This window comes from Drosophila melanogaster, chromosome 3R (genome assembly GCF_000001215.4).
Source record: "Drosophila melanogaster chromosome 3R".
Lineage (NCBI taxonomy): Eukaryota > Metazoa > Arthropoda > Insecta > Diptera > Drosophilidae > Drosophila > Drosophila melanogaster.
Window position 1 is genome coordinate 18,167,539 of NT_033777.3, and position 24,892 is coordinate 18,192,430.

The 24,892-nt window shown below is 46.2% G+C and overlaps 7 protein-coding genes across 23 annotated transcripts; 3 read left to right on the forward strand and 4 right to left on the reverse strand.

Moving 5' to 3' along the window:
• The first annotated feature begins 218 nt into the window (after window positions 1-218).
• Window positions 219-12,511, forward strand: wrd (well-rounded). Of its 14 annotated transcripts, NM_001275766.1 has the most exons (10): window positions 221-668; window positions 1,946-2,560; window positions 3,736-3,774; window positions 3,991-4,165; window positions 7,795-7,991; window positions 8,065-8,399; window positions 8,466-8,696; window positions 8,769-9,161; window positions 9,267-9,510; window positions 10,365-11,067. In NM_001275766.1, exons 2-10 carry the CDS (start codon window positions 2,168-2,170, stop codon window positions 10,506-10,508), a joined length of 2,151 nt encoding a protein of 716 aa, NP_001262695.1. In that variant the 5' UTR covers window positions 221-668; window positions 1,946-2,167; the 3' UTR covers window positions 10,509-11,067. The 14 variants fall into 14 exon arrangements, with proteins under 14 accessions (NP_001138070.1, NP_001138071.1, NP_650681.2 ...); NM_001144598.3 differs by lacking the exons at window positions 3,736-3,774; window positions 10,365-11,067 and adding an exon at window positions 11,068-12,511 and having other exon boundaries at window positions 219-329; window positions 2,119-2,560; NM_001144599.2 differs by lacking the exon at window positions 3,736-3,774 and having other exon boundaries at window positions 219-329; window positions 2,119-2,560.
• cdm (cadmus) lies at window positions 11,737-15,941 on the reverse strand. 2 transcript variants are annotated; one of them, NM_001275767.1, is made up of 8 exons: window positions 15,653-15,941; window positions 15,058-15,554; window positions 14,314-14,995; window positions 13,609-14,208; window positions 13,345-13,542; window positions 13,147-13,284; window positions 12,528-13,087; window positions 11,737-12,463 (listed from the first exon to the last, which is right to left on the reverse strand). In NM_001275767.1, the coding sequence occupies exons 1-8, from the start codon at window positions 15,806-15,808 to the stop codon at window positions 12,379-12,381; spliced, it is 2,916 nt and encodes a 971-aa protein (NP_001262696.1). In that variant the 5' UTR covers window positions 15,809-15,941; the 3' UTR covers window positions 11,737-12,378. The 2 variants fall into 2 exon arrangements, with proteins under 2 accessions (NP_001262696.1, NP_650682.1); NM_142425.3 differs by having other exon boundaries at window positions 12,175-12,463.
• A 176-nt stretch (window positions 15,942-16,117) lies between these two features.
• On the reverse strand, window positions 16,118-18,177 carry CG7208 (uncharacterized protein). 2 transcript variants are annotated; one of them, NM_142426.2, is made up of 3 exons: window positions 17,997-18,177; window positions 17,120-17,607; window positions 16,118-17,055 (listed from the first exon to the last, which is right to left on the reverse strand). In NM_142426.2, the coding sequence occupies exons 1-3, from the start codon at window positions 18,048-18,050 to the stop codon at window positions 16,245-16,247; spliced, it is 1,353 nt and encodes a 450-aa protein (NP_650683.3). In that variant the 5' UTR covers window positions 18,051-18,177; the 3' UTR covers window positions 16,118-16,244. The 2 variants fall into 2 exon arrangements, with proteins under 2 accessions (NP_650683.3, NP_732298.3); NM_169791.3 differs by lacking the exon at window positions 17,997-18,177 and adding an exon at window positions 17,723-17,859.
• On the forward strand, window positions 17,960-20,337 carry Arp5 (Actin-related protein 5). Of its 2 annotated transcripts, none has more exons than NM_142427.4 (2): window positions 17,960-18,776; window positions 18,835-20,337. In NM_142427.4, exons 1-2 carry the CDS (start codon window positions 18,282-18,284, stop codon window positions 20,284-20,286), a joined length of 1,947 nt encoding a protein of 648 aa, NP_650684.1. In that variant the 5' UTR covers window positions 17,960-18,281; the 3' UTR covers window positions 20,287-20,337. The 2 variants fall into 2 exon arrangements, with proteins under 2 accessions (NP_650684.1, NP_001262697.1); NM_001275768.1 differs by having other exon boundaries at window positions 18,200-18,776.
• On the reverse strand, window positions 20,267-21,169 carry CG12321 (uncharacterized protein). The gene has a single exon (NM_142428.3). The coding sequence runs from the start codon at window positions 21,065-21,067 to the stop codon at window positions 20,324-20,326; it is 744 nt and encodes a 247-aa protein (NP_650685.1). The 5' UTR covers window positions 21,068-21,169; the 3' UTR covers window positions 20,267-20,323.
• Window positions 21,170-21,533: 364 nt separating this feature from the next.
• Window positions 21,534-23,727, forward strand: MED17 (Mediator complex subunit 17). The gene is made up of 3 exons (NM_142429.3): window positions 21,534-21,680; window positions 21,752-23,507; window positions 23,571-23,727. The coding sequence occupies exons 1-3, from the start codon at window positions 21,592-21,594 to the stop codon at window positions 23,652-23,654; spliced, it is 1,929 nt and encodes a 642-aa protein (NP_650686.1). The 5' UTR covers window positions 21,534-21,591; the 3' UTR covers window positions 23,655-23,727.
• CG14313 (uncharacterized protein) lies at window positions 23,706-24,429 on the reverse strand. The gene is made up of 2 exons (NM_142430.2): window positions 23,993-24,429; window positions 23,706-23,920 (listed from the first exon to the last, which is right to left on the reverse strand). The coding sequence occupies exons 1-2, from the start codon at window positions 24,263-24,265 to the stop codon at window positions 23,786-23,788; spliced, it is 408 nt and encodes a 135-aa protein (NP_650687.1). The 5' UTR covers window positions 24,266-24,429; the 3' UTR covers window positions 23,706-23,785.
• Window positions 24,430-24,892: the final 463 nt, after the last annotated feature.

Consider the following 24,892-nt stretch of genomic DNA (forward strand, 5'->3'; position numbering starts at 1 on the left):
ACATTCGGTTTATTATAATTAATAATGATCTTTAAGTCTTTCGCATTTGGCAATAAGACAGTAGAGGAGAGTAAGGTATAAAGATAGTAAATATAAATAAGTAAATAGCATAAGCAAAAGCTCGTTTTAGCTTTTAAACGGAGTCGGTAAAATCTTCCTAAAAGTAACTATCGAGGGTCGGCTGGGTCAGGCAACGCCGCCGCACGCCTGCAGCCCTGGTAACTCTATTTTCTATTGAGCACCGACAACGTTGCGTGTATAAGACAGTTTACATAAATTATTATTTACAATTGCACAGAGCGTTGATGTTGTGCGTTCTAAGCGAAAAGGTGAACTTGACCCCGGTGCCGATAGACCGCCGAGCTATTGGGTGTGAAATTCGCGAGCGAGCCTTGTGGAATTCGCACGCGAAAATCGAAGCGAATCGCAGCGATCGAAGAAATTGCAGCGCAAATAATTCGTGTAGCCTCGACGACTGAATTTTAACGCGAGAGCGGGGTGTGCGTGTGTGTGTGTGCGCTGTGCTGTGATTCTGTGTGCGTGTGCAAGCGTTTTTGTTAGAATTCGCATTTTACGCAAAGAACTAGCTTTTATCAGCAGTGAACTTGATGTTGGCGAACCTATATCGCAGCAGGGCCAAATTGAACAAGTTCTTGCAGCTTCTGGCGGTAAATTGGCGAAATAAGACCCATTAAAAACCCCCCTCTGAAAATATAACCCACAAATTAACCTCGCCCCTTGACATTCAAAGTTATATTTGTTTCCCCACTTATATATGTGCACATATATATATATAAATATATATATATTTAATAATAATTGTGTGTTTGAGTCTTGGAAGTGCAACTACAACTATTAATCGTGCCTAGTACACATTTTACTTTTACGCTCTCGACTGTCTCCGTCTCTCTCCCTCTCTGTTTCACCCCTTCCTTGCAACAACAAAACTTATGAGTACTTGCTGGGTGCCCCAACAATACTTGTGTTGATGATTGCCCATCCTTGCACCTCCAAAAAGAAATGAAAAAAAAATTTGAAAAACACCAACACCACCCAAAAGCGCTCTTCCTTCCCCATTTCTATTGGCATGTCTGGCAACCCTGGCAATTGGTCGACGGCCATTGCTTCTCAACTTGTTGCTCGTCTCGCTTGCTCTCCTCTCTCTCTCTACTCTCTTTTCAAGTACGCTCTCTCTGCGCCAGTGTTTTGGCATTTTTGTTACTTATTTTCGTTTCGAGTATAGTTTTATGCGAAATGAACAATGCCAAACAATGAAACGCCTGAAGACCTGCATAAAGTGTTGATGCTAACATTTAAATGGGAATCCGAAATTCCACATCACCGACAACACCTGTCCACTTGGAAGTTACAGCACTAATCGGAGGAACGCTGCATGAACGTGTTTTCGGTACCGTTTAGAACCGGATTTTCTATGCTAGAGAATGAGAATATGATCGCGGTTCTGTGGGGACATCTTGTGACAACTTAGGAACTCCGATACGAAGCGGTTTTCCGCCATTAAGGCATTTCCAATTGGAAAGCGCGCAGCGAGAGATTCTTAAAGGTTGCTCCGTTTCCCATTGGTAATGTGTTGTTTACAGTTATGGTTAAGTTAATAGCAGCGTGTTTATGTAATATATAGATAATTCGAGTTATGCACGTTCCACTGTACAGTGATCAAAGGGAAAAGAAACAGTATTGGAATTTCCATGAAGTTGCATAACAAATGAGGAATAGTAGTGATGAGAAGATTCGTGGTAGATTTCAGTAAACCCTTAATTTACGTTGAGCGCCCCTCGAATGCGAATGTTAATGCGTGTGTGTGTGTGTGTGTGTCTGCTTGAGTGTGTTGTTTTGTGGCTTAATTGCACGGTGTGTTGTGATGCTATTGTTATTTTTCCTTTAGTTATTGCTACGTTAATTTTTTTCTTTCGACCCTCCACAGTGCAAATATAATTTTCAGATAGCAATCAACTGAGAGCGGTCCAGCCCGGCCTGTTGTATTTGTTTGTTTGTCCGGTTGTTTACGTTTTTTTCTCTCGTTCTCGCTGCTTTTCATACGTATTTTATATTTTGTAAAAATAAAAAATCGTTATAAAAAACCAAAAACACACATAGAGGAGAGCACATCCAAAGAGCCAAAAAGAGTCAGAACCGATTGCGTATTATGGATAACGAGGCGTTAGATCCAACAATAAAAAGCAGTACGTCGGCAGCGACGCCAACAGCAGCAGCATCAGAAACGACAACAACAGCAGCATCTTCAGTTGTGGAAACCACAACAACAATCGCGGCGGCCACAGCCTCAGCGGCAGAATCAAAAAACGAAACAACGGCCACAAACAACAATAGCAACACAAGCGGCAGCATCAGCAGTAGTAGCAGCAACAATATAGTCATACCGGCATCGGCCACTAACGGTATCAAAGAGAGTAACAGTAACTTAAGTACAACAACAACAGCAGCAGCAGTAGCGGCAGCAACAACTGTAGAAGGAGTAGCTCCAGCAATAACGTCCACAATCGTGGTGACCGGCGGCACTCCTCCATTGAGCAGTTTGGTGAGTAGCTCTCCCCCAAAACACTAGCCCTCCCCACCACACTCCCTCACTCACTCTCTTTCTCTTGCTGTCTTTAAGCCACAGTCTCTCTCTGTTTCTGTTACGATCTCTCCCTGTCTTTCACTTGTCGCCCTATTTGCATGCCTACCGTTATTTTGGCGTAACGTAAACCTCACTCGTAATGCTTACACGCACACTGTGCATTTGTGTGTGTGCCTAAGCCTTATCTTATCTAATCAGTGCTAATGATGTGTGTTATTGTATCGCTGCTTCACCTTACCCCGCACGATTCAAGTTAGATTGACCAACACCAATTAGATTCACAATGTTGCCAATTGTTAAATGAGTGTATGTCGTTCGGATAACAAATCGAATCGTAATTGTATCGCAAGTGCTTGACAAACCGATATTCACTTTCCCCCTTTTCCTCATCTCCAATTTGACCAATTCGTTAGTCCTTAGAGAGATAAACTTATTAGATTTTAATTTTTTTAATTTTAAAAAATGATTTTTTAATTAATTTCATAAGTTTTTTTATACGAAATATGATGCATTTAATTATTTCTTTAAATAGAGGAAATACTCTTTATTTAACAAACGATATAAATAGCATTTAATGACCTTGTAAGTGGTAACAGTAATCTAGCAATCTTTATTGCTTTTCAATTTTGGTTTACAAATCGTTATCGTTTCAATTATATTACCTTGGGTTCTACTTTCTGATAAGACTTTTGCGATTGAATGAATAGATTGCCCTAAATCCTAGATTTTATACGATTTCCCGAAAGTTTTGTGTCAACAAAAGACGGAGTTGATTATACAAATCTTTATACTCACATGCCTGTTATTAACTAGAAGAACTTTTAATGAAAATTTTTTACATTTTTGTCTCTCCAACGACAAAAATATTGAACATTTGCAATAAAACATAAAGTATAAGGCGAGCACTTTGCTTTTTGAAACTGCCAAAAAATTGCCCAATGAAATGCTTTAAAAAATACATAAATGTTAGTGCCTGGAAAATATATACATATATGCCACCACCTGATTCCCTGGTAGATGCCAGCAATATAATCCTATACGTGTATGGAGAGCCTACGGAACTCCAGCTTCCTGATCCCAGAGCACATTTCAATGTTCGGCATTACTAAACTCAGACTAAAACACACCCACAGGCAGCTCAACTTAGGCGTCAAGGATTCGCACAGTCCAAGGTAAAAGCGATGGCCGGCCAAAATGGCAGCGAGGGACCATCCCGAACTGAACTGCTTTGCTCTGATTTTGCAAGTGCTACGTTTTGAGTATGCTTTTTATTTGACCGCATATTGCTTTGCATTCGTTGTTAAAATTATTTTCATTTACTAAGCATAAGCCAAACCGTTGACATGGGAAAAGATAATCAGATAAGTGTCATTTATGCCCCTTTGCAGGCTAACAAACTCAAGGACAACACACCACCGTACGATGCACCGCCGCCCACGCCGATCAGCAAGGTCCTGAACATCACCGGCACCCCGATCGTTCGCAAGGAGAAGCGCCAGACCAGCGCCCGGTACAATGCCTCCAAGAACTGCGAACTGACGGCCCTCATTCCGCTAAACGAGAGTGAGTAGCCTTGGAGTAGATCCTACTACTTAGTATATTACTTTATAATACATGTACTGCCAGCTGTTCAGATCGATATCTCTTAAGCCTGCAGATCGGTTGCATGGGGTAGAACTTGGTCGTAGCCATGTCGTAGCATACATTTTAGGGCAGGGTTCCGTTTAGGCGATATAAAATTACCTTTCTTACTGTCTACCAACATCGTCAATTAAGTTTTTATGCAACTATACACTCAAAACAGATTGTATAAATCGTAGTAATTCCCATTAACGATGCATAATTACATATATTATGTCAATTAACTCCGGTAAATTTCCATGATTATAAGTTCAGCTTTAACTTACAAGAGGCATTCTCTGTAAAGTGTACCTACGACCTGCAAGCTTGTTGGGAATATTGATTGGCCGGCGCTTGATTAATTTCGCTCAGCTGTTGTAATTTGTTTATTATTTGTTAAAGTTAAAGGTCAAGGGAGTGTCGTCTGATTAGGTGGGTGGCAACACTGACGCACGGCCACTCACACATGTGAACCAAGCAGCCGCATCAATTCACACCTCTCTCCACCTCTCTCACTCACCGGAATTTCAACACATGCGCTCTCTCCGCAGCCTCTCATTACACTGGGAGAAAGCATCGTTAGAGGATTTCTCAGACCGTCTTAAATTTCATATATACACCGGCATTTCTTTATGACACAAATGTATTCGATTGATTTAAACTTGTGTATACAAATAATTAGAAAAACTGTATCCTGCAGGGAATTAATTTAAAAAAAAGCAAATTCAATATTTTTGAAAATCATATATGTACATATCTGCGCGTAATGATTATGAAATTGCTACACTTTTTTTTTCTGTGCAGCATGAATGTCATCGCATTGCGTTATTCACATACCTTTCTGCTAATTGCTTGGGCGGTTTCGACTCACAAATCGAATAAACAAATTTCGCTTGTTCAATACTATTTTATTTTATTAGGTTTTATTGTTATTGTGGCTCGCTCGCCCACCAGCCCACTTTCTCTCTCTTTATTTTCTCTCTGTCTGCTGCTCACCAAATTTCTCTCCATTTCATTCTCTCTCGATATCGATTTTTCCGATTGGCGCAGCAGTCGAAGCAACAAAAAAAAAACCGTTTCAAGACCGTGAACGTCGTGTGCCCCGAAAACTTTAATATTAGTTGAAAATATTCGTTTCCCAAGTTAATTGCTCTCCTATCCTATTCCCTCATTTGTTCCCATTCGAACCGTAAGTTTTTCCACGTAATTATGGCCATTTGTGAGGCAAAAGAAGAATTTTAGCAGAGGCGTTGTCATTTCCATTTTCATTTCCAATTGCATTTCATTTCGTTTTGTGTTACCATCAGCGCATAATCGCATTTGGCGTTAATCTAAACCATTATCTATATTGCAATTCCATTACAGATTCTATAGTTTCATACTTAGCGTGCCCAAATTGAGTTTCTAGTGTAGTCTTTCTCATGTGTTGTTGTTGGTCGGCGGGGGCGGCTGGTAAAAAAAACAAGCGTTCCGTATCAAGATTAAAACCGAGTGCCATTTGCTCCAAGTGCCGGCACTAATGAGATGGTCTTCGGTGCTATGTTGCTGACGGGCAACGGGCTCAAAGGTCCCAAACAGCAGCAACAGCAACATCAGCAGGAGCCGCAGCAGCAGCAGCAGCAATCGCAACAGCAGCAGCAAGAGCAAAAGAAACCGGCGCCCATTAAATCCTCCAGCAAGGAGCAGGAAACGCAGCCCATTGCAGCCGGGTATTATGCCCTCGGCATACGCATACCCAAATCTCCATCGTTTCACAGCGGCCTAGATCAGCTGGCCGACGACGAGTTGGACGATCAGGTGCAGGATCAGCAGCAGGAGCAGCAACAGACCGGCAGCCGATTCAGGTTTAGCAGCGTGGAGGAGCTAAAGGCCAAGTTCGAGGGGCGGAAAACGCCCCTCTCACCGCCAGAGGCAGCAGCAGGAGGAGCAGCCGGATCCGGAGCACCCACCACATCCTCCTCACCATCGTCCTCGTCCACCAGCTCCAATTCGTCGGCCTCGGCCCTGTCCTCGCTTTCACAGGCGGCCTCATCCTCGCTAGCCTCGGCGGCTGCTAACTCCTCGGCCTCATCCTCGGCCGCCACATACGGTGGTGGAGCGAATTCGGCTGCAGCTGCACTGATTGCCTCCTCGCCATTTGGATCGCAGTCCTCCACTTCTTCGCTCTCGCTATCCTCGAATGCCGGCATGTCGAAGAACGCGGCAGGAGCAGGATCTGGATCTGGATCTGGAACAACGTCAACGGGCGCTGCTAGCGGCAGCAATTCACTTGTGTCCACTTTGGCACAACATTTCTCGGCGGCCACATCCGCCGCAGCATCGGCGGCAGCCGCTGCGGCATCCTCTGCCTCGGCGGCGTCCTCCTCGTCAGCTTCCTCCTCATCCACCGCCACCAACAACGCAGCCAGCAGCTCCATCGCCGCCAGCAAGGTTTGCAGCTTGGTCTTGTCCACATACACACACACCCAGCGATCTGAAAACCCAAAACATAACCACATCACCACCTCCAAGTACAAACCACAAATTTTACACTTTCTTCCAAACTTTCACTAATTGTGTTAGCTTTTTGGATAACGATAACTAAGTTTCAAAGAAAAAAATAACAATTCAAGTACCTTGTTAATCAAAGTTTTATTTACATTGTACGCTAGAAGCTAATACATTTAGTAGCATCTCACACACTATCCACCAACACTAACTCCATCCCAATTGAACAAACCGAAATTTGATAAACCAAAACCATACTCTGCTCTCATTTCATCGCTTCCTCATCATCCAGTCACCTGTGAGCGCGGCCGCGGCCATAAAGAACATACTGAATGCCACCAAGAGTGTGGGTACTAGTGCTGCGGCGGCGGCAGCAGCGGCGGCCACCTCCTCCTCATCATCCCCATCCTCTGCGGCGGCTGTGCCGTCGTCCGCCGCCACCGCCGTCGCCGCTGTTCCCACCACCAGCGATGTGCCCGCAGAGGAGATGCGTCCGACGGTGGCCCAGAATCTGGTGGGCGGCATTAGCATCTCATTGGGAATTGGCCAGCGCAATGGCGGCGCAGCACCTGCGTCATCAGCAGTAATGGTGACACCTAACGCCACCATGGTGGTGACCACATCGAGCCTAAGCATCCGGCAGAACGGTGACATACTGCCGGGTCATCCGGCGGGTCTTCAGCCCTCGCCCCAGACGCTCCAACAGCTGACGGGCAGTCCGGGAAGGGCTCGCGACCGGAATCTATTCTACACGCCACCCACCGCTTCGGTTGCCATGGCGCTGCCTGCACTGCGAGGTTGCTATCCCGAATGGATCCGGGCCAATGGCGATGGATGGAGCCATTCCAGCCATTGCCCTTGGGCCTGAGGTCCTCCGGCTACTTGATCCTTTCTTCCGATCTTCATTATGTTCGTTTTGAGTTTCGCTTGCCTGCTTTTGGTTGGTCGTTTTTGTAGTTGTAGGTTTTTTTTTTTTAATTTTATATTAAGGTCAATTTTATATGGCTTACATTTTGTTTGATATATCTATCACTTATATTATATATTTAAAAAAATTAATGATGATTTCATTTGTATTTCCATAGAGACCGCCGCCAGTGAACGTGAGGAGCTGTTCATACAGAAGATCCAGCAATGCTGCACACTGTTCGACTTCTCCGAGCCGCTCAGCGACCTCAAGTTCAAGGAGGTGAAGCGGGCGGCTCTGCACGAAATGGTCGATTTCCTCACCAACCAAAATGGCGTAATAACCGAAGTTATTTACCCGGAGGCGATCAATATGGTAAGCTACTAATTTACATATTTAAAATAATATCACATGCTTTTACCACAACATACTTATCTGTTCTCATCAGTTTGCTGTCAACCTTTTCCGAACTCTGCCGCCATCGTCCAACCCGAATGGTGCCGAATTCGATCCGGAGGAGGATGAGCCCACGTTGGAGTCCTCGTGGCCGCATCTGCAACTCGTTTACGAGCTGTTCTTGCGCTTCTTGGAGTCACCAGATTTTCAACCAAGCATGGCAAAACGTTTTATCGACCATCAATTTGTATTACAACTATTGGATTTATTCGATTCGGAGGATCCACGTGAACGTGATTTCCTGAAGACTGTTTTACATCGCATCTATGGAAAATTTTTGGGCTTGAGAGCATTTATTAGAAAGCAGATCAACAATGTCTTTTACAGGTGAGCTCGTCATTGGAATATCTATAAGGTTAATGCCTCACATTACTAATCGCATTCCACATTTAGATTTATTTATGAAACGGAGCATCATAATGGCATAGCCGAATTGTTGGAAATCCTGGGTAGCATTATCAATGGCTTTGCTCTGCCGCTTAAGGAGGAGCATAAACAATTTTTACTTAAGGTATTGCTGCCATTGCACAAAGCCAAGAGCCTCTCGGTCTACCATCCGCAGCTCACCTATTGTGTGGTGCAGTTCCTGGAGAAGGATCCTAGCTTATCGGAGGCGGTCATCAAGTGAGTAAAGAATTCCTTATTTTGCGCATTTTCTAATTAGCCTATCGCTGCCATATTTCAATATTCTTGCAGAAGCCTACTTAAATTTTGGCCCAAGACGCACAGTCCCAAGGAGGTTATGTTTTTGAACGAGCTGGAGGAGCTGTTGGACGTAATTGAGCCGGCCGAGTTCCAGAAGGTGATGGTGCCGCTGTTCCGCCAAATAGCCAAGTGCGTCTCTTCGCCTCATTTCCAGGTGGCCGAACGTGCGTTGTACTATTGGAACAACGAGTACATTATGTCGCTGATAACGGATAACTCGGCGGTGATATTACCCATTATGTTCCCAGCGCTCAATCGCAACTCAAAGACGCACTGGAACAAGACCATCCATGGTCTGATCTACAATGCACTCAAGCTGTTCATGGAGATAGATCAGCGGCTTTTTGACGAGTGCAGCAAGAACTACAAGCAAGAGAAGCAGATGTATGTGTTAACTTTAGTTGATAATTAACTTCCATGGGACGATGCACTCACGTTTTATTACTTTGTACTAAACATTGGCGTTTTTTTTTTTTTTTTGCATTGCAGGGAGCGTGAGAAGCTGTCGCAAAGGGAGGAGCTCTGGCAACAGGTGGAGAGCTTGGCCAAGACCAACCCGGAGTGGACAAAGGCGCGCCGGTTTAACGACTGCCTGCCGGTCAGCGACAGCCGGGCCCTGTGCGATCAATATAGTGAGAACAGCGATTCAGCGTATGATCAGAGCGAGCAGAGGGCGCGCCAGCCGCCGCCTCCGCTGCCGCCACAGAAACAGGCGCACCAGGAGCCCCGAGAGGTGAGACAGGCACTTGCCACATTAACAACACTAAACAACTACTAATCCGCCACGTGTGATCCTGGCGTCGCTGTGAGCTGTGCCCAGCTAAGGCCCACTCTGTTTCAACTCTAATTCTAATCGAACGAATGTCTGTTAAAATAATCACACTCATGTCATTTAAAAAAAAAAAAATACATATTTGTATATCTTTAACTTTGTCTATTTATTTATTAATTATTTGGTAACCTCACTGTCTGCCAAACCAAACGCATCCATGCAAATTCATCCACGACACAACAACTTTTCTCCTGCACTTTTGGTTAACCGCATACGAATTGGGCGGAATTAATATGTAGTTTATCTTACTTAGATGTTAATTACACTTTGGTCCATCTTTTAACTCATTTGTGGTCATTTTAATGAGAGAACGCGTTCCTTTTGTAACATCAATATGATTCTCATTTATTAATTTGAACACTTAACATAATTTTCCTCAAGTGAATCACCATTTTTAAGCATGAATCCCAGTTAGAGTAAAATCTGTGCACATAACTATTAAAAACTAGTGTCAAATGTATCATGTTGTTAACAACTCAGAACCAGAAACCATACAACACTCCTCGATCTCAGACCTTTGTAACACAATTCGACATTCGGGTGTAGATGTATATATATATCGTAGTCGTGTGTTGTCCAACTGGTGGTCATCGAGTTTCCATCCAGCACCACAGCACTCGATATCGTAACGCAATCATCCCGCACCACCGTGTAACTTCACCCGCCCAGTGTGTGTGTGTGTGTGTGCTGCGATGCCTTAGTGTCAGAAGCGGGTCCATTTTCTATTGCCAAACCCCCCTTCCCGTTCCACACAGATTCGTGGCGAACGGAACAAGGACAAGCCGCTGCTGCGCCGGAAATCGGACCTGCCATCGGACAGTGGAACCGTGAAGGCGCTAAACGAGCACAAGCGGACGGATGAGTACCTCACAACGCCGCCGCCGGATGGAAACTACTAGGAGAGAGCTGGCCAGCCGACGCCACCAATATTCGTAGCTCCAATGAGGAGGATAGTCAAACCACAGAACTTACCCAAATAGACCTACACACTCCAGACTAAGGCCAGAAAGCATACATATATAGAAGCACAAGTCCAAGTCCAGAGATGAAGGATAGAATCCGCACAACTAGAGAACAAACAATTTTGAACGATGCATTTGCATTTGGGGGCTTAGAGTGGGGGCGTGGCAACGGATGCAAGCCAATTGCTATATATATATACACATACAAAATACCTATCTTTAGTGATCATGCATAGTACCAATAAAGATCAAGAATCCCCAACGAGATCGATTGTCTAGCTCCAATTTCGTTTGCATATGCATTTCAAGATTACCCTTTTGCTCCAACGCATGCCACAGTGAAGCTTAGCCCTGAATGACCTTCTTATATATATTCTTATTTCTTATATCTTTTACCCAATGCATGTTGCTGCTAGCGTTGCTTTAGCTATAGCCCTATCAATTAGATCTAATTGTGCAATAATCTGGTATCACAACTATGCTCTTACCATTTCAGTAAACGCGTGAATATAATTGTACAGTTGAATTTGAATTGTCTAACTTAAGGCGTAGGCGTTTACCACCTTGATTGAGTACATATATATCCCCCGATTTCTGCCACATGCATACATAGATAGCTATATGACATCCAGACATTCATGCCACATGCCACTATTATACACACATACTATATAAAACATGTTTACTACTCCACGACTCAAATTTGCAAATATTGTACGCTATTTAGCCTAGCAGTTAGAGCAGCATACCCATAATATATTTATATGAAACAAATCGCCCAGCAGGACACATAAATTGTGGTATGTATGTGCGTGAGTGTATTTTTGTATGTACTACCTATTAAATATAGAAATATATATATATATATATGTGCGGAGAACCGTGTTCCTGAACACCGATCAAAAGGAATTAGGCATTTTTGTTTGTCCTGGACTGGCCGTGGATGATCCTGCGGACCGCCAAGGAATAGAGATGTGCCAATTTCTGGTCCACCAAGCACAGTTGATAACCTATAAGCATCCTTACAACGTCACCACAACAGACTGGGACAAATTGCTGGTCGTAGCGTCTACTTCTATACGTTAATCTATATCTATATGTTAAACTGTAATTTTGGATCCGTGTCAACCAGTCGTTTAGTTCCATAGTCAAGTCATTACCGGGTCCGTTAGACAAGGATTTATGCAGATACTCTCAACTAATCTAGAATCTAGACAAAGGCGACGAAGCAGATCAAAAGAGTTTTGCTACCACTACCAAGTGCTGTACACGCCAAAAACGAAAGGCTTCAGTTTAGCTATAGACACAAATATATATATATATATATATATTATATAAAGAGATGTATTTACATATTTTTGGCATTATAGATACATACACAATGTGGAAAATTGCAAAACAATAATATGGGTGGAGAGGTAAAGGGAAAGTAATTCTTAGAAAGGCAGATTTTTTCATACAGGAAACGGTGAAAATCAAACTTTTCAACATAAGAATTAAACATATATATATATATGGGAAAAACAAAAACTATAAAACATTTACTAAAAGTGAAAACAATAAATGAAAAATGAGTTATACACCCTTAAAACAATATATATGTGCAAATTGTAAATGGAGCATGTAATTTTGTAAAAATTATAAATAAAAGTTTATCAAGTCGAGAACTTTTGAACTTAAGTTAAAATTGGAGACAATTTACAGAGCTGACGGCCTATTTAAATACAAACTAAATACAATTATAGAAACTAGATCAAAATCCGGATGGATAAAGATGTCATTTGGCCACTTATTGCATACACTCATTTCACTGGAACTTTTCTGTAAGTCCTCGGGTCTTCATTGCCATTTCCGACAAATGTTGTTGCAATAACCTCTTGTTGACCTTTTCCCTGTGAAAAAATTTATAAAATTAATACAATCTTTAAGGATCTATATATAAGTAACGCCTCTCACTTGATTATTAGAGCAGTGTAGCGCGTTTTATCCGCGTCGGTTATGAGCTGTGTGGGGAAATTGGGAGTGGACATTAGGGACTTCATCCAGACGGCCATCTCGGCGGCATATTTTCTGTTCATGGCAAGAAGGATGTCTGCAAACTTATCCACCTGCGACCGCGGCGTTAGGTAGCCCACGCACATCATCGCCGTGTACAGCGTCTGCTCGCCGGTGGCCAGGACAACTTCTGTGACATGAGCATGGTTACGCGACTGCATCACAAAGTGGGTAAGAAACTGTATGCTATTTCGGATGGCACCACTCTCCGGCAAAGTCATTCCACGCTGGGCGTAAAAGACCAGACGATCGTAGGCCAGTGTCTTGTCCTCCAAAACTTGAGGGATTTTCTTAATGATCTGCGTCAGACAGCCGAAGAAGGTTTCCATGGTGTCCGAAATGTTGGAGAAGTTCTGCTCGGGAGTGCTCTCAAATAGCTTAAAGCTGTGTTGGATGAACTCCCTCAGAAGTTGCTGCATCAGCGGCTTGCAGCCTTCGTCCTTAAAGAACATAACAATGGCCTGAAACAAAGGATTCTATTAGATCACTCAGTCATTTGCAATATATTGGTAAGGCTCACCGTTTTGGATATTTCTAGAGTAGGAGCGCAGCATCGGGTCTGAAAGCTGGCAACAATGAAGAGACAAAGATCCTGCAGCATTGGCTGGAAGCTGCTCCTTAAATTCGTTATCGCATGCTTCATCGCACTGCAAGCGGCCTATATGAATACGATAACATTTTATTAAAAATATGCAAAATTTTGTGTTTATTGCCTTACCTCTAGGACATCGATCTCCTCCACCCACATCTCGGCGATTCTCTTGAAGATGGGCATCGTGCGCTGCATGACGAGCAGAACTGGCTGCACAATCGGTTGGTCCGTCGCCTGCTCGTCCACATCCGTGTTTAGCGAGGAGAAGAGAGTGGAGATCATATTGAGCCGGAAGATTGTGCGAATTCGAGCAGCGGGAGTTTTCTAGTGCAACAAAAGAAATGGTTAGCAACTGATCTCTTTATATATTTTATATTTATATTTACTCACCGAATCTGCCTGGCAAATGGCCTGTAGCTCCTCGAAGCAGGGACTGACGATAATATCCAAGTATTTGGGTATTTCCTCTGGCCGCAGCAGGCTCATTAGCTTACCGATGCTGAACATAAGCCTCACCGAATCGGAGTTCTTCATGCGGCCCGTGTTTAGGGAAGCGTGGCATGCGTTTAGGAGCGGATCCGCATACGGCTTCAGCTGCAGCTGACAATCGCGACACAGCTCCTTCAGGCCGAGCGTCGCCTGTGCTGACATTGAGGAGTTGAGGCCGCGCACCAGTAGGTTAATGGCTGGCGGAATGTACGCCGGATTCTCCATCAGCCAATTGCAATAGGAGCCCATTGTCTCTAGCGCAGTGCCCAGTAGCTTGACATTGAGCTTCTCGTAGGGAATCTCGGCCAGCACGCGCATCAGCCGTGGTATTTGCCGCTTCTCCTCGCCACCAAAGTGCTCGGCCACCGACTGAAAGGAATAGATGCACGCCTCCAGCTTTGTCCAGTGTGTGGGATGTCTTTGCAGATCGGCAATGGCCTCGTCCAACATGGCAGCCAGAATCTCCAAGATATAGTCATTCAACACATCATAGCAATACATCTAAAATAAATAAAATAAATGCTATATTATGCCTGTTTGTTAATAGTTGAAAACGGTAGCCAATCCTTTCGATTTGGAGACACTCCAACTGTTGCAACCACTCACAAAGGTATCGGATATATCCTGTCTGTAGCACCTAAAGCATTCCAAATCATCGGAGCTCCACTTGGCGAGCGACTTTTCGTCTGGCTGCTCTGACTTTCTTACTAAAATCCTGGTTAGATGGGCGTACAATGGTTTGATGTACTCCCAGCACTTGTGTTTCTGCTCATCGTTAGACATGGCGAACACTTCGTCTTGCAGCATATACCAAAACGCCAAGGCCATTGTGCTGCAGGACTCCTCCACCGGGTAAATGCCCGGCTTGTCCGTGCAGTGGAGAATCTCCTGCACGATGCGATGCACTAGGATAGACAATTCCGGATCCGCGGACGTGATGCCGCTGAGCAACAGCGTCGAATGTCGCTCCACCGAAGAGACGAACAGCATGTAGATATGTACGATAATGTCCTCGTTGTCGTTCTCCCTCTTCCATTCCGTCTTTGTGATTTCGGATAGCGAGTCCAGGAACATTTTTATAAGCACAAATGCCGTCTTTGGATAGTTGTGGCAGTCTGGCTGGATGATAATGTTCACCATGGTCTTCAGACAGGACTCGGCCAGTTCGTTCTCATCGGCGGTCATGCAGCCGTCGCCGGCGTGTATGCAGGGCCAATAGCACTTGTGCACCACTTCCAGGAGCACGGCGGTGATGGTGACGCAGCCCTCAATGGTGTAGCCGATGTTTCTGTCCAAGTTGGAAACTCACTTAGAACGTGTAAAGAATAATTTTGTAAATTGAATACTCACTTGATCCAGGTGCCGACGCACTTAACGGCCCTGTTCATGTTACTGTACGCCTCGGCATCCCACACGCGGTTCATTTGCAGCTTCAGATATCGCTCAACGGTGTGAATGACCAACTGCACTCGCTTGGCGATCTCGGCGCGCAGAACAACCCGCTTGACAGACGTATGTATGACCTGCGCTTCCTCGGGAATGGCGGTCAGCACCTCCAGCATGATCCACAATTGCACATCGGCGCTGACATTTGGCATCCGTTGATTCTGAAACGTGTTGATCACCTCCTCGATGGCGCCGGGCCATTCGCCCAGCATGTGAACGATGTAAGCGCCCAGCGAGATGCACAACCGATTGAGGACGATCTTCGGTCCGCCAGCGAAGCGAACGATGGATTCGAGTATCTTTTGCTTTAACTCCTCGCGATTCTCTGGCGGCACTTCGTGCCAGTGCTTCATAAGCTTGGAGTGCAGCGTGATGGCGCCGAAGAACTGCACCTCCTGACTCTGTGTGGGCGGTGGGGTGATTGGGTGGGCGGTAGGTGCATGAGTATACATATCCGGGTAATTGATGCATTGATGCGCAGGTCCTGCGTGGTACTCACCTTGCCGAGCTGCATTAGCTGCCAGGAAAACTGCCAGGCCTGTGGACTGGCCTCCGCATCGGTAAGCCATTCATGGGTGATCGCCTGGTTCTGCGAGTTCGAGCGGTAGAACGACACGACCGCCTCCTCCAGACGCGCAATGTCAATGGGCTCCATGTGGAATGGCTGCTGCTGCTGCTAATGCTGCTGCTGCCGAGAGGCAGTCTCCTGTCCGCTAATCCTCGGGTGGTGGTTTTCTTTGCTTCTGCCTGTGGGCACTGGATTCGCGAGTGTGACCAACGCGCGAAGTCACCAATTCGCGGACGGGCCGAGTGTGCGGTCACTCCATTTTCGACTTTGCCGCGCTTTTTTTCCTCCTGTATTTTTTATAAAAAGTGTTGAAATGTACGTATTTAATAATAAATAAATATGTAATATAGTATAAATTGCTTGTGGCCTATATGCTCGATATATGCAGGAAAAATTCAATTTATAACAACATTTATTCATTCGTACACTTCATAAAATTTTACTATTTCTATTTAGTAAATACTCTCTGCAATTGAGGAGTATCTTAACAAGTTAACAGTGAATTTGGAAAGCCCAAAAAGTCCTATATAAAATCGAATTTAAGTTGCCAGAAACAGTATCGCAATTTGGAACACCGGTCGGCGATGAAATCCCTGCTATCCTCATCGATATACACCTCAATAAGGACGTTGTCGCAGAATTGAGCGACCTGCCTCTCCACGTCTTGGCAGTCCAAAGTGGAGCGATTAACGACGGCCCATCTGTCGGTATTCAAGCCCGGGTTCTGTGACTCCAGTAATGCGAAGATCACACAGAGCGACTTATTCGGACTGACCAAGGGCAGGACAAAGGTCGTCCTCACTAGATCGAAGAACTTAATGAAGGGCTGGCAGGAGTGGGGCGGCTCCACACCTTCGACTGCTTCGATGACCCATTGGGCCGTTTCGTTATCCTCGCAGACCACCAGCATGTTGCAGTCGAATGTCTGCGTTGAGGCACACTCACTAAAATTGAGATCGCTGACGCTCGATCCACTGTCCTCGAATATTGAATGAAAGTGCTCCATTAGGGCGATAGTGTCCACACCATCCGAGCACGAACTCTGGTTAGTTATCACCAAGGCGTAACGTCGGTTCTCGGGCATTGTGTTCGCATACGGCGGCCGAGTATCCCTCTTGCGACAATTCTTTGGCGTGCAGCAGTCCTTCTTCCTCTCCTTGCACTCCTCGGCCTGCTCCACTGAGCAGCTTGTGCGGCTGGTCTCCGTCTTGCAGCAGTTCATCAGGTGGATCTTCGAACCAAATATGGAAGCCATGCTGCCGGCTCGTTTGTCCGCGAGCAGATTCTGCTGCGGAACCACCTTGACCACGCTGTTCTCTTGGTTGCTTCGTATTCTGTGAATGAATCAGTTGGGTATCCCTATCATTTACATATATAGTTATTACACACAACACACACCTTTTGGCAGCCGATTCCTCATCGGAGGCGCACACTCTCGTCTTTCGCGCTACGGAGCTGGCGCTCGTGCTTGCGGATTCGAAGCTGGCGTTCGTCTGGTTCGACGCACTGGATGCGGAGGAATCTTGCGAGTTCGAAGCCTCGCAAAACTGCGGAAGCCTGTCCACTGGCAGAAGCATAGAGCTCTTCGGCATGTTAAGGAAATCCAGTTGGCTCTTGCCCTCTGGAATTGTATAGAATTGGAGAAATCCTACAAAGGAATTTTCGTGGTACAGCGAAAAGGCTGTACCATTAAGCGTTGTCGACGGATAAGTATAATCGCTTTTATCCGGAATTCTGAGCAAATTTGTAATAAACTCATCGTTTTCCAGAGACTTGTGAAAACTCTGTACGTTTAGGCGAGCCAAGGGAAGACCTACTTTTACCTCCAGTTTTTGCTTCAATTCACCAATGGTCGCATTATTGTGGAGCTCGAACATTTCCGGCATCTGTATGGGATTGAGAAATGAAAATATGTATTTATTAAATTTAAGCTTCAATTATTATAGCTCCATTTATAAGCCACAATTGTAAAATATGTGCGGGCTTAAGATAACTGCATACCACACTTGTGTTTCCCTCGGCATCTAATTTCACTTTGACGAACATTTTATGTAAGAGAAGATATTAAAACTTGAATTAACAATTGGTAATATACAAAATAAGTGTGTCTCTCAAAATAGAATATTCAAGATGTTGATGCGCTTTTTTATTGGAGAATCTTTAGAACCGTTATGCCAAAGCTTTCGTTTTACAGTATGCTTGGCACTTTACGACACTGAATGCTTTGAACGATGAACCAGTAATAAATAAGATAATTATGTAAGGTAGTAGTTACCTTTCCATCCTCCTTGAGGTACTTTGATTCAATGTAAGCTAGTACAAACACCATTTTTTTTAAAGTTTAAAATCAAAATTATTAATTTAACGAAAAGAGTTAAAAACACTTTTGGAGATCTTGTATAAAATTTAATATTGTAAAATATCTCACTCGAATTTTGACTTGACACTGGGAAAATGGCACTCTGCAACACTGGTTTTGCGGCATTACTGTTTACGAATTGGGTGGAAAGCGAAACTGAGTTTTTTTGTTGACTGAAAAGCAATGAAATAACCAATTGTAATGGCGGGTAAACGTGTTTTGGTCATCGATAATGGATCCTACGAATGCCGCGTGGGCTGGAGCGACTCCAAGGAGCCGGACTTGCGGTTCCGCAATGTGCTGACCAAGCCGCGCAAGGATCGCAAAAAGGAAGCAGCTGCTTCGGAGGGATCCGCATCGCAGACAACAGTGGAGCAATCTGCCGAGATCCAGGTGGGCAATGACATCACCAACATCGAGGCGGTGCGTGCGCATCTGAAGAGTCCATTCGAGCGGAATGTGATAACCAACTGGAATCACCAGGAGCAGATCTTCGACTACATATTCACCAAGATGGGATTCGATGGACAGGACAAGATCGACCACCCAATCATCCTCACAGAGGCGCTGGCCAACCCCAACTTTTGCCGCCAGCAGATGAACGAGCTGCTCTTCGAGTGCTACGGTATTCCGTCTGTATCCTACGGCATAGATGCGCTCTACAGCTGGAAGCATCATCAGCAAAAGCAGAAAAATGTTGTTTATTGGCCCTTGCAATTGCTAACATCCAATTAATACGAGATTTCCCCTTTAGATATCCGATGCCCTGATCATTTCCTTTGGCTACAGCACCACCCACGTCATTCCCGTGTTAGATGGCAAACTCCAGCTGGAGCATGTGCGTCGCCTGAATGTGGGTGGCTACCACATCATCACCTACCTCTTCCGGCTCATGCAAATGAAGTATCCCGTCCATCTGAATGCCATCACCATCAGTCGTATGGAGAAATTGGTCCATGAGCACTGCCACATTGCTGTTGATTACAAGGAGGAGCTGGTGCAATGGGCCCAGATGGACTATTACGACGAGCACATAATGAAGATACAACTGCCGTACAATGCGGTGACCGCCACTAACGCCATGCTAACCGCTGAGCAGAAGCAGGAGAAGCGTCGCGAGCTGGCACATCGTCTGCTGGACATAAAAAAAAACCGGGAGCAGGAGAAACTGCGCGAGGATGAGCAGCAGTTATTCGTCTACAACAAGCTGAGGCAACTGTACGAGCAGAAAAAGCTGGACAAGTTTGAGCGAGCTCTACAGCAACAGCAGATTGGTACATTGGAGGACTTGGATTCCCTCATTGCAACCATAAACTCGCGTATTAAGCGTGCCCAGGAGAGAGCTCAGAGTGGCCCGCGCCCCAGCAAGCAGCAGGAGAGGCTGAACAAGATGCCGAAACCTCCAGAGGGCATGTCCCAGGCGGACTGGTTGGCCGAACTCCAGGGCAAGCGGGAGAAAATACTCGGGCGCAAGCAGGCGCGCCAGCAGCAGCGATCCGAGCAGGCCAAGCGACACACCCACGCCGCGCAGGAACGGATGCGAATCATTTCATCACTGGCCAAGAACGAGAAGCGGCGCAAGGCGAACGGCGAGGAAGAGGACGATGGCTTTGGGATGAACGACAACGACTGGGATGTGTACAAGCGAATCAATCGCTACAACGACGACAGCGATTCGGATGCAGATAACGAAAAGTTGATGCAGTTCGATAAGATCCTAAATCACTATGATGCCAACACCGATGGCAACTCCAATGTTCCGCCACAGAGTGCCGCCGAGAACTACCAGCTGCACTTTGGGGTTGAGAACATTCGCGTGCCGGAGGTTCTATTCCAGCCCAGCATGATTGGTTGCTCAGAGGCGGGGCTAGCAGAACTAATAGCATTCGTGCTGAAGCTATTTCCCGCCGCTGAGCAGCAGCGCCTGGTTGAGCACGTGTACCTAACCGGCGGTTGTGCCCAATTCAAGGGTCTCAAGGAGCGACTAATCAAGGAGCTCATGGAAATGCGACCGTTTCAATCAAAGTTCGCCATCTACGAGTCGGATGAGCCAACTTTAAGCGCCTGGCTGGGAGCATGTGTGCACGCAGGAGAGCCCACCTTCGGTCAGACGCTGACCACGCGTCAGGACCACCAGGAGCATGGCAGAGAGTTCTTTCGGGAGCACACAGCTAGCAATATCTTTTATCCTACACCAAAAGATTAACATTTATTTGAAAGCACCGAAAAATACATGTAGACGCTTAAAAAAGAAGTTCCGTAACATCATTGCCGAATAGTAGGTTCCAGGACTTGGGCACGGTGAGCTTAAAACTGCCATCGCCTCCGTTGCGCAGCTGAAGGAAGTCTTCGCAGAGTTCGTTCAGTTCCCGGACGATTAGAGATGCATCGGTGGAGTTGTCGCCCTCGAGGAGATAGCGGAATAACAGCATGACGGGCACCTTCTGCTCATCGAAGGCTTTAAACAACTGCAAGGCATTGCCGCCGCCATAGATGGCATCGCCCTTGTGCTCCTTCCACTTGATCAGCTCCTCATTGCCCAGCTGGGCAGCATGCGCTTCCTTGAAGTTTTCGCTGGCGCGGTATGCCCATGGCGACTCCTCAATGACTCGTTTCTCGAAGCCGAAACTGCCGCTTAGAATGACTACGCGTCTGGCGCCCTTGAGGAGCTCCACTAGTTCCTTCTGAAAATGCGCGGTGTGGCGGGCAACCCATGGCGCCCGGAATTGCACGACCAGTAGCTTATCCTCCGTACCCTCGTACAGTTCGCAGGAGGAGACCTTCTCTTTGGGCTCGTGCTGATAGGCGGAGGGTCCGTAGACCGGAATCAGGGCTGGATGTGTGATGGATCCAATTCGCCGGAGTTCCTTGGACGCAATCAACAGGTCACAGGCCAGCTGCGCCGCGTTTCCCACGCAAATGCTCGGTATGATTACTGTGTGCTCTGCTACGTCCAGAGTGGTACGCTTGTCCTTTAGAAACAGCATAATTGGGTTAAATCTCTTGGTGTCCGGAATGAGTTGAAGATGCTAATTCAAGTCAAGTCAAAAATATGAAAGTAATGATTCCAGTGTTGGTGTGTTTACCAATTGACACTGGGTGGCAACTCTGGCAAGGAGCTTAATAAAAGTGCGGTTCAAAAATCAAAAGAGATAACTTCGTTGTTTAAGGTAAACAAATTTTATTTACATTTAAGGACATTTTTTTGACTGCTGCCTACTTATACTTCGCATATAAATGAATATAAGCACGTGGCCAAGCCATTAAATTTCAAAGTTTTGTCTTAAATAAATAAAACTTAATTTAAAGCAAGAAAGTAATTTTATAACACATATTAATTAAATATTAAACATTTTTAAATATCAATATTTTATACATTACATTCGTTACTAACCTGGAAAAAAGTGTTGTTTTTGAGCACTCATTTATCGATAGCCGGCCGCAGACGTTTTGCAGCACTATTCTTTAGTTTTGCTTTGACAAACCAAATGTTTTGTTTCCCGGCGCAAATATGTCGAATTCCGTGAATATATCAGTGGAAACGACTTGCGAGAACCAGATACGTGAGATTGGCTACGATGGCACCGAATTGTATCAGCCGTATGTGTTTCCGCTAGCCAGCAAGCCCTCTTCTCAATGATTTATTGGGTTCTTTGTTTTTTTCTCCTTAGGCCGCCGACTTTGTCGGAAAGTCTGGCGAAATGTGCGGCGCGCATAGACTTCAGCAAGACGTCGCTGGACGACCTCAAGAAGGAGGAGAAGTCGGCGGCAGCGGCCGCCGACGAGGACAAGGACGCCACTCAGTTCCAAGAGAGCCTGTGGCCCTGGGATGCGGTGCGCAACAAGCTGAAGGATGCGCTCACGGAGATATGTGTGCTGTCCGATGTGATCTCCATTGCCAAGGACAAGCGCTATTTAGTGCTCGATCCACTGCTCGAGGAGGCTGACGACACCAAGCCCATTGTGCAGGTGTACAGCCGCAAGAAAGCCATCTCTCAGGCAGCCCAAGTGCTCCTAAGTGGCGCTGAACGCCTGCGGAACGCGCACAGCGAGCAGCGCAATCGCAATGTCTCAGATTTCCACATAGAACTACTGCGCCTGCGACAGAACTGGCGCCTGAAGAAGGTGTCCAATGCGATTATCGGGGATCTCAGCTACCGCACCGCGGGCTCCAAGTTTGGCATGAGCGGTACCTTCGAGGTGACCAAAGCAGAAGAGACCGGTGATGAGGACACAGCCAGCTCATCCAACAGTAGCAGTAGCGTATCCGGCAACAATGGCATGCAACTTAAGGCCAGCTCCGCATTGCGAGTGATTGTTCCAGCGGAACTGCAGGGTGTCGCCTACATAAAGGTGATCACACAGAAGGATCAGGAGGATTTGTGCACCGCTCAGCTGAATCTGATGGGTCACGGACCCAATATAACTGCCCAGGTGGGTGTCTGGCAGAAGACACTGGAGTTCGCCCAGAATGTGCTCTTCTGCAAGGAGCTATTCGCTCAGTTGGCACGTGAAGCTATCCAATTGCAGGCACCAATTCCACATGTGGTCATCGGCAACCAAATTCGCGCCACTCTGCTGCCTAACATTCAACTTATTATCTCGTTGTGCCACTCAACCACCTTCGATTCCAGCCAGCCGGCGCCAATTAACGATCATGATCATGTTCTGGAACACTCGCTGCATCAGCTTCTGCGCGAGGTGCACTACAAGAACTCACACCATCCCTTTCCCCATCCGGCCAGTGCACCACTGGGACCCACTAAGAAGCGCATGCTAGCCGGTCCGATGGCCGCCGATCGGGAAACGTTGTTGGACATGACCAAGTCACAGACCATACTCGAACAGATCATCGCCCAGGCGCAGCACATTTTCATGCGAAAGCGAACACAATATGTGCTCGATACGCTGGCCAGGGATGTGAAGGACCCGCAGATAGTGTCGCATTGGAATGCCATGAACAGTCCAACCATGTCGTGTGTGAAGATTAACATTGTAACGCATGGTTACGATGCCATTGGACGCACCTCGCTGGTCATTCACGTGAAGGAGCGCTCTCTTAAATGCATTTGTCGCGATGGACGTGTTATGCGACTGTCCTACGAGCCGCAGGAACTTCGCGACCTGATCCTCTGCCAGATCAACTCTCACCAGATCTCCTGCCTGATCAGTCTAGCGCGCTGCATGTCCTGGACCGTGCTGTCGAACAGCAACCACTTGGGTATCGGCAAGGTGGAGCCGCTGGGAAATGCCAGTTCCTGCCTTCTGGCATCTCCCAATAGCGATCGCATGATTGCCGTTCAGATTCGCTGCGATCCGCAGATAGATGTTAAAGTTTATATAGCGAGAAGTCCACGACAGGATTTCTTTCCCAGTCCACTGGTGCCGGAAAAGCTATGGGAGAATCTGGGAGGCACATTCAAGGAGGTGAGTCCACTATTGGAAAGCAGTCGAAAAAAAACAGAGCCATTAATTTTGATTTGTTTCTAGGTGAGGTTCGACAAAATCGAAGGCAAGAGCTTTCTCAACAAAATGGAGTTTCTGATGGCCTCGCTGACAAGTAACACGGCCTGAAAACCCGTCACATGCATACCCACTAGATTGTAAATCAAATTAGAATTAATTAAAGTAAAAAAATTTGTAATTTACATACGAGACTTCTGCTATTGCAATGTTTAGATATAATCTATTGAGGTGCTTTCAGTTCAGTGCATCAGGCTGTAGCTGACGTTGTTCTTCCACAGGCGTGGCTGGTAGTTCATAGACTCCGGCGACATATTGCGCTGCTGCATGATGCTAAAGGTGTCCTCCAGGCTGACCACATTCGCCCGATTGGTGCTCTGCAGACAGAGAGAGATAGAGAGTTGTGTGACCTCCGTACACGGATTACTTCCCTACGAAATTGAACTCACCCAGCGCTCCAGATCGCAGAAGCTGATGTTGTAGTTCTGTCCGCTTGGCTGCAGTGTCATCACCTCCATCTGATCTGCCAGTGGTTGGGCCAGGCGCAGATAGAGTCCACGGTTGGTGGAAAACAGGACGGGTACTCGCTTGGCTGGCGCTGATCCTGCGCCCGTTCCGGCACCTGGAATCTGTCGGTAGGTCGGGCAATGATTGAGCGTAGACACCGCCTCCTCCGGCAGCTGTGCATCGCTGGCGCCGCCAACTGTCCGCATCAGACCCATGCAAGTGTAAAAACAGGACGCCACTTTGCCGCATTTATGGGTCTGGTGGCCGTACTCGATTTACTGATCTCGCTAGCAGCCGCCGGATGAACTTCGCTGTATTTGCATGGTTCCACACACTTCTGCTGAACCTATTGATTTTGTGCAGCGCCAAGCCAAACCAACGTCAACACGCTGCCAGTGTCCAGTCGCTGTGTGTATCCAGCTCCCACCATTTGTATGGGCCACAATCGAACGGCCGGTTGCCCCGACAACCTGGTGGTAGCCCTACACCCGTTCCCTGACCGCTCGCTGGTGTTCATTCATTAGGCATGTGCGTGTGCCGGACCAATTGTCTCAGCCAGAGCCAGATAGGCAGATAGTCAAGCCAGCCAGCCGGCCACACGCGTTTCTGCAAAATTGTTCAATTACTGCCAGCGGGAACTGAAATCTCTTTGATGATGTATGCAATCAGCAGATTGGCTCCAACTGGCGGTGTTGTGATTGCAAATAGCAGGCGATTATGGATGACCAAGTGGATGTTGTGGCTAAATCAATGTTAAGCTGTCACTATCCCTCGGAGAATAGTTATGATCACTAAGATCACCTACATATCTTCTAATTAAATGGTATCTTATAGATACTCTA

Coding starts and splice junctions, on each gene's coding strand:
- MED17 (NM_142429.3), top strand. CDS start 21,592: ATGTCGAATTCCGTGAATATATCAGTGGAAACGACTTGCGAGAACCAG. Junction 21,681..21,751: donor GGCACCGAATTGTATCAGCC/GTATGTGTTTCC, acceptor TTTTCTCCTTAG/GCCGCCGACTTTGTCGGAAA. Junction 23,508..23,570: donor TGGGAGGCACATTCAAGGAG/GTGAGTCCACTA, acceptor ATTTGTTTCTAG/GTGAGGTTCGACAAAATCGA.
- CG12321 (NM_142428.3), bottom strand. CDS start 21,067: ATGCTGTTTCTAAAGGACAAGCGTACCACTCTGGACGTAGCAGAGCAC.
- wrd (NM_169789.2), top strand. CDS start 5,747: ATGGTCTTCGGTGCTATGTTGCTGACGGGCAACGGGCTCAAAGGTCCC. Junction 8,697..8,768: donor TTATCGGAGGCGGTCATCAA/GTGAGTAAAGAA, acceptor ATATTCTTGCAG/AAGCCTACTTAAATTTTGGC. Junction 9,162..9,266: donor TACAAGCAAGAGAAGCAGAT/GTATGTGTTAAC, acceptor TTTGCATTGCAG/GGAGCGTGAGAAGCTGTCGC.
- cdm (NM_001275767.1), bottom strand. CDS start 15,808: ATGGAGCCCATTGACATTGCGCGTCTGGAGGAGGCGGTCGTGTCGTTC. Junction 14,996..15,057: donor TGCGTCGGCACCTGGATCAA/GTGAGTATTCAA, acceptor CAACTTGGACAG/AAACATCGGCTACACCATTG. Junction 13,285..13,344: donor AGGAGATCGATGTCCTAGAG/GTAAGGCAATAA, acceptor GTATTCATATAG/GCCGCTTGCAGTGCGATGAA.
- CG7208 (NM_142426.2), bottom strand. CDS start 18,050: ATGGTGTTTGTACTAGCTTACATTGAATCAAAGTACCTCAAGGAGGAT. Junction 17,608..17,996: donor ACCTCAAGGAGGATGGAAAG/GTAACTACTACC, acceptor AATCCCATACAG/ATGCCGGAAATGTTCGAGCT. Junction 17,056..17,119: donor GAGGAATCGGCTGCCAAAAG/GTGTGTGTTGTG, acceptor ATTCATTCACAG/AATACGAAGCAACCAAGAGA.
- CG14313 (NM_142430.2), bottom strand. CDS start 24,265: ATGGGTCTGATGCGGACAGTTGGCGGCGCCAGCGATGCACAGCTGCCG. Junction 23,921..23,992: donor TCTGCGATCTGGAGCGCTGG/GTGAGTTCAATT, acceptor CTCTGTCTGCAG/AGCACCAATCGGGCGAATGT.
- Arp5 (NM_142427.4), top strand. CDS start 18,282: ATGGCGGGTAAACGTGTTTTGGTCATCGATAATGGATCCTACGAATGC. Junction 18,777..18,834: donor ATCAGCAAAAGCAGAAAAAT/GTTGTTTATTGG, acceptor TTTCCCCTTTAG/ATATCCGATGCCCTGATCAT.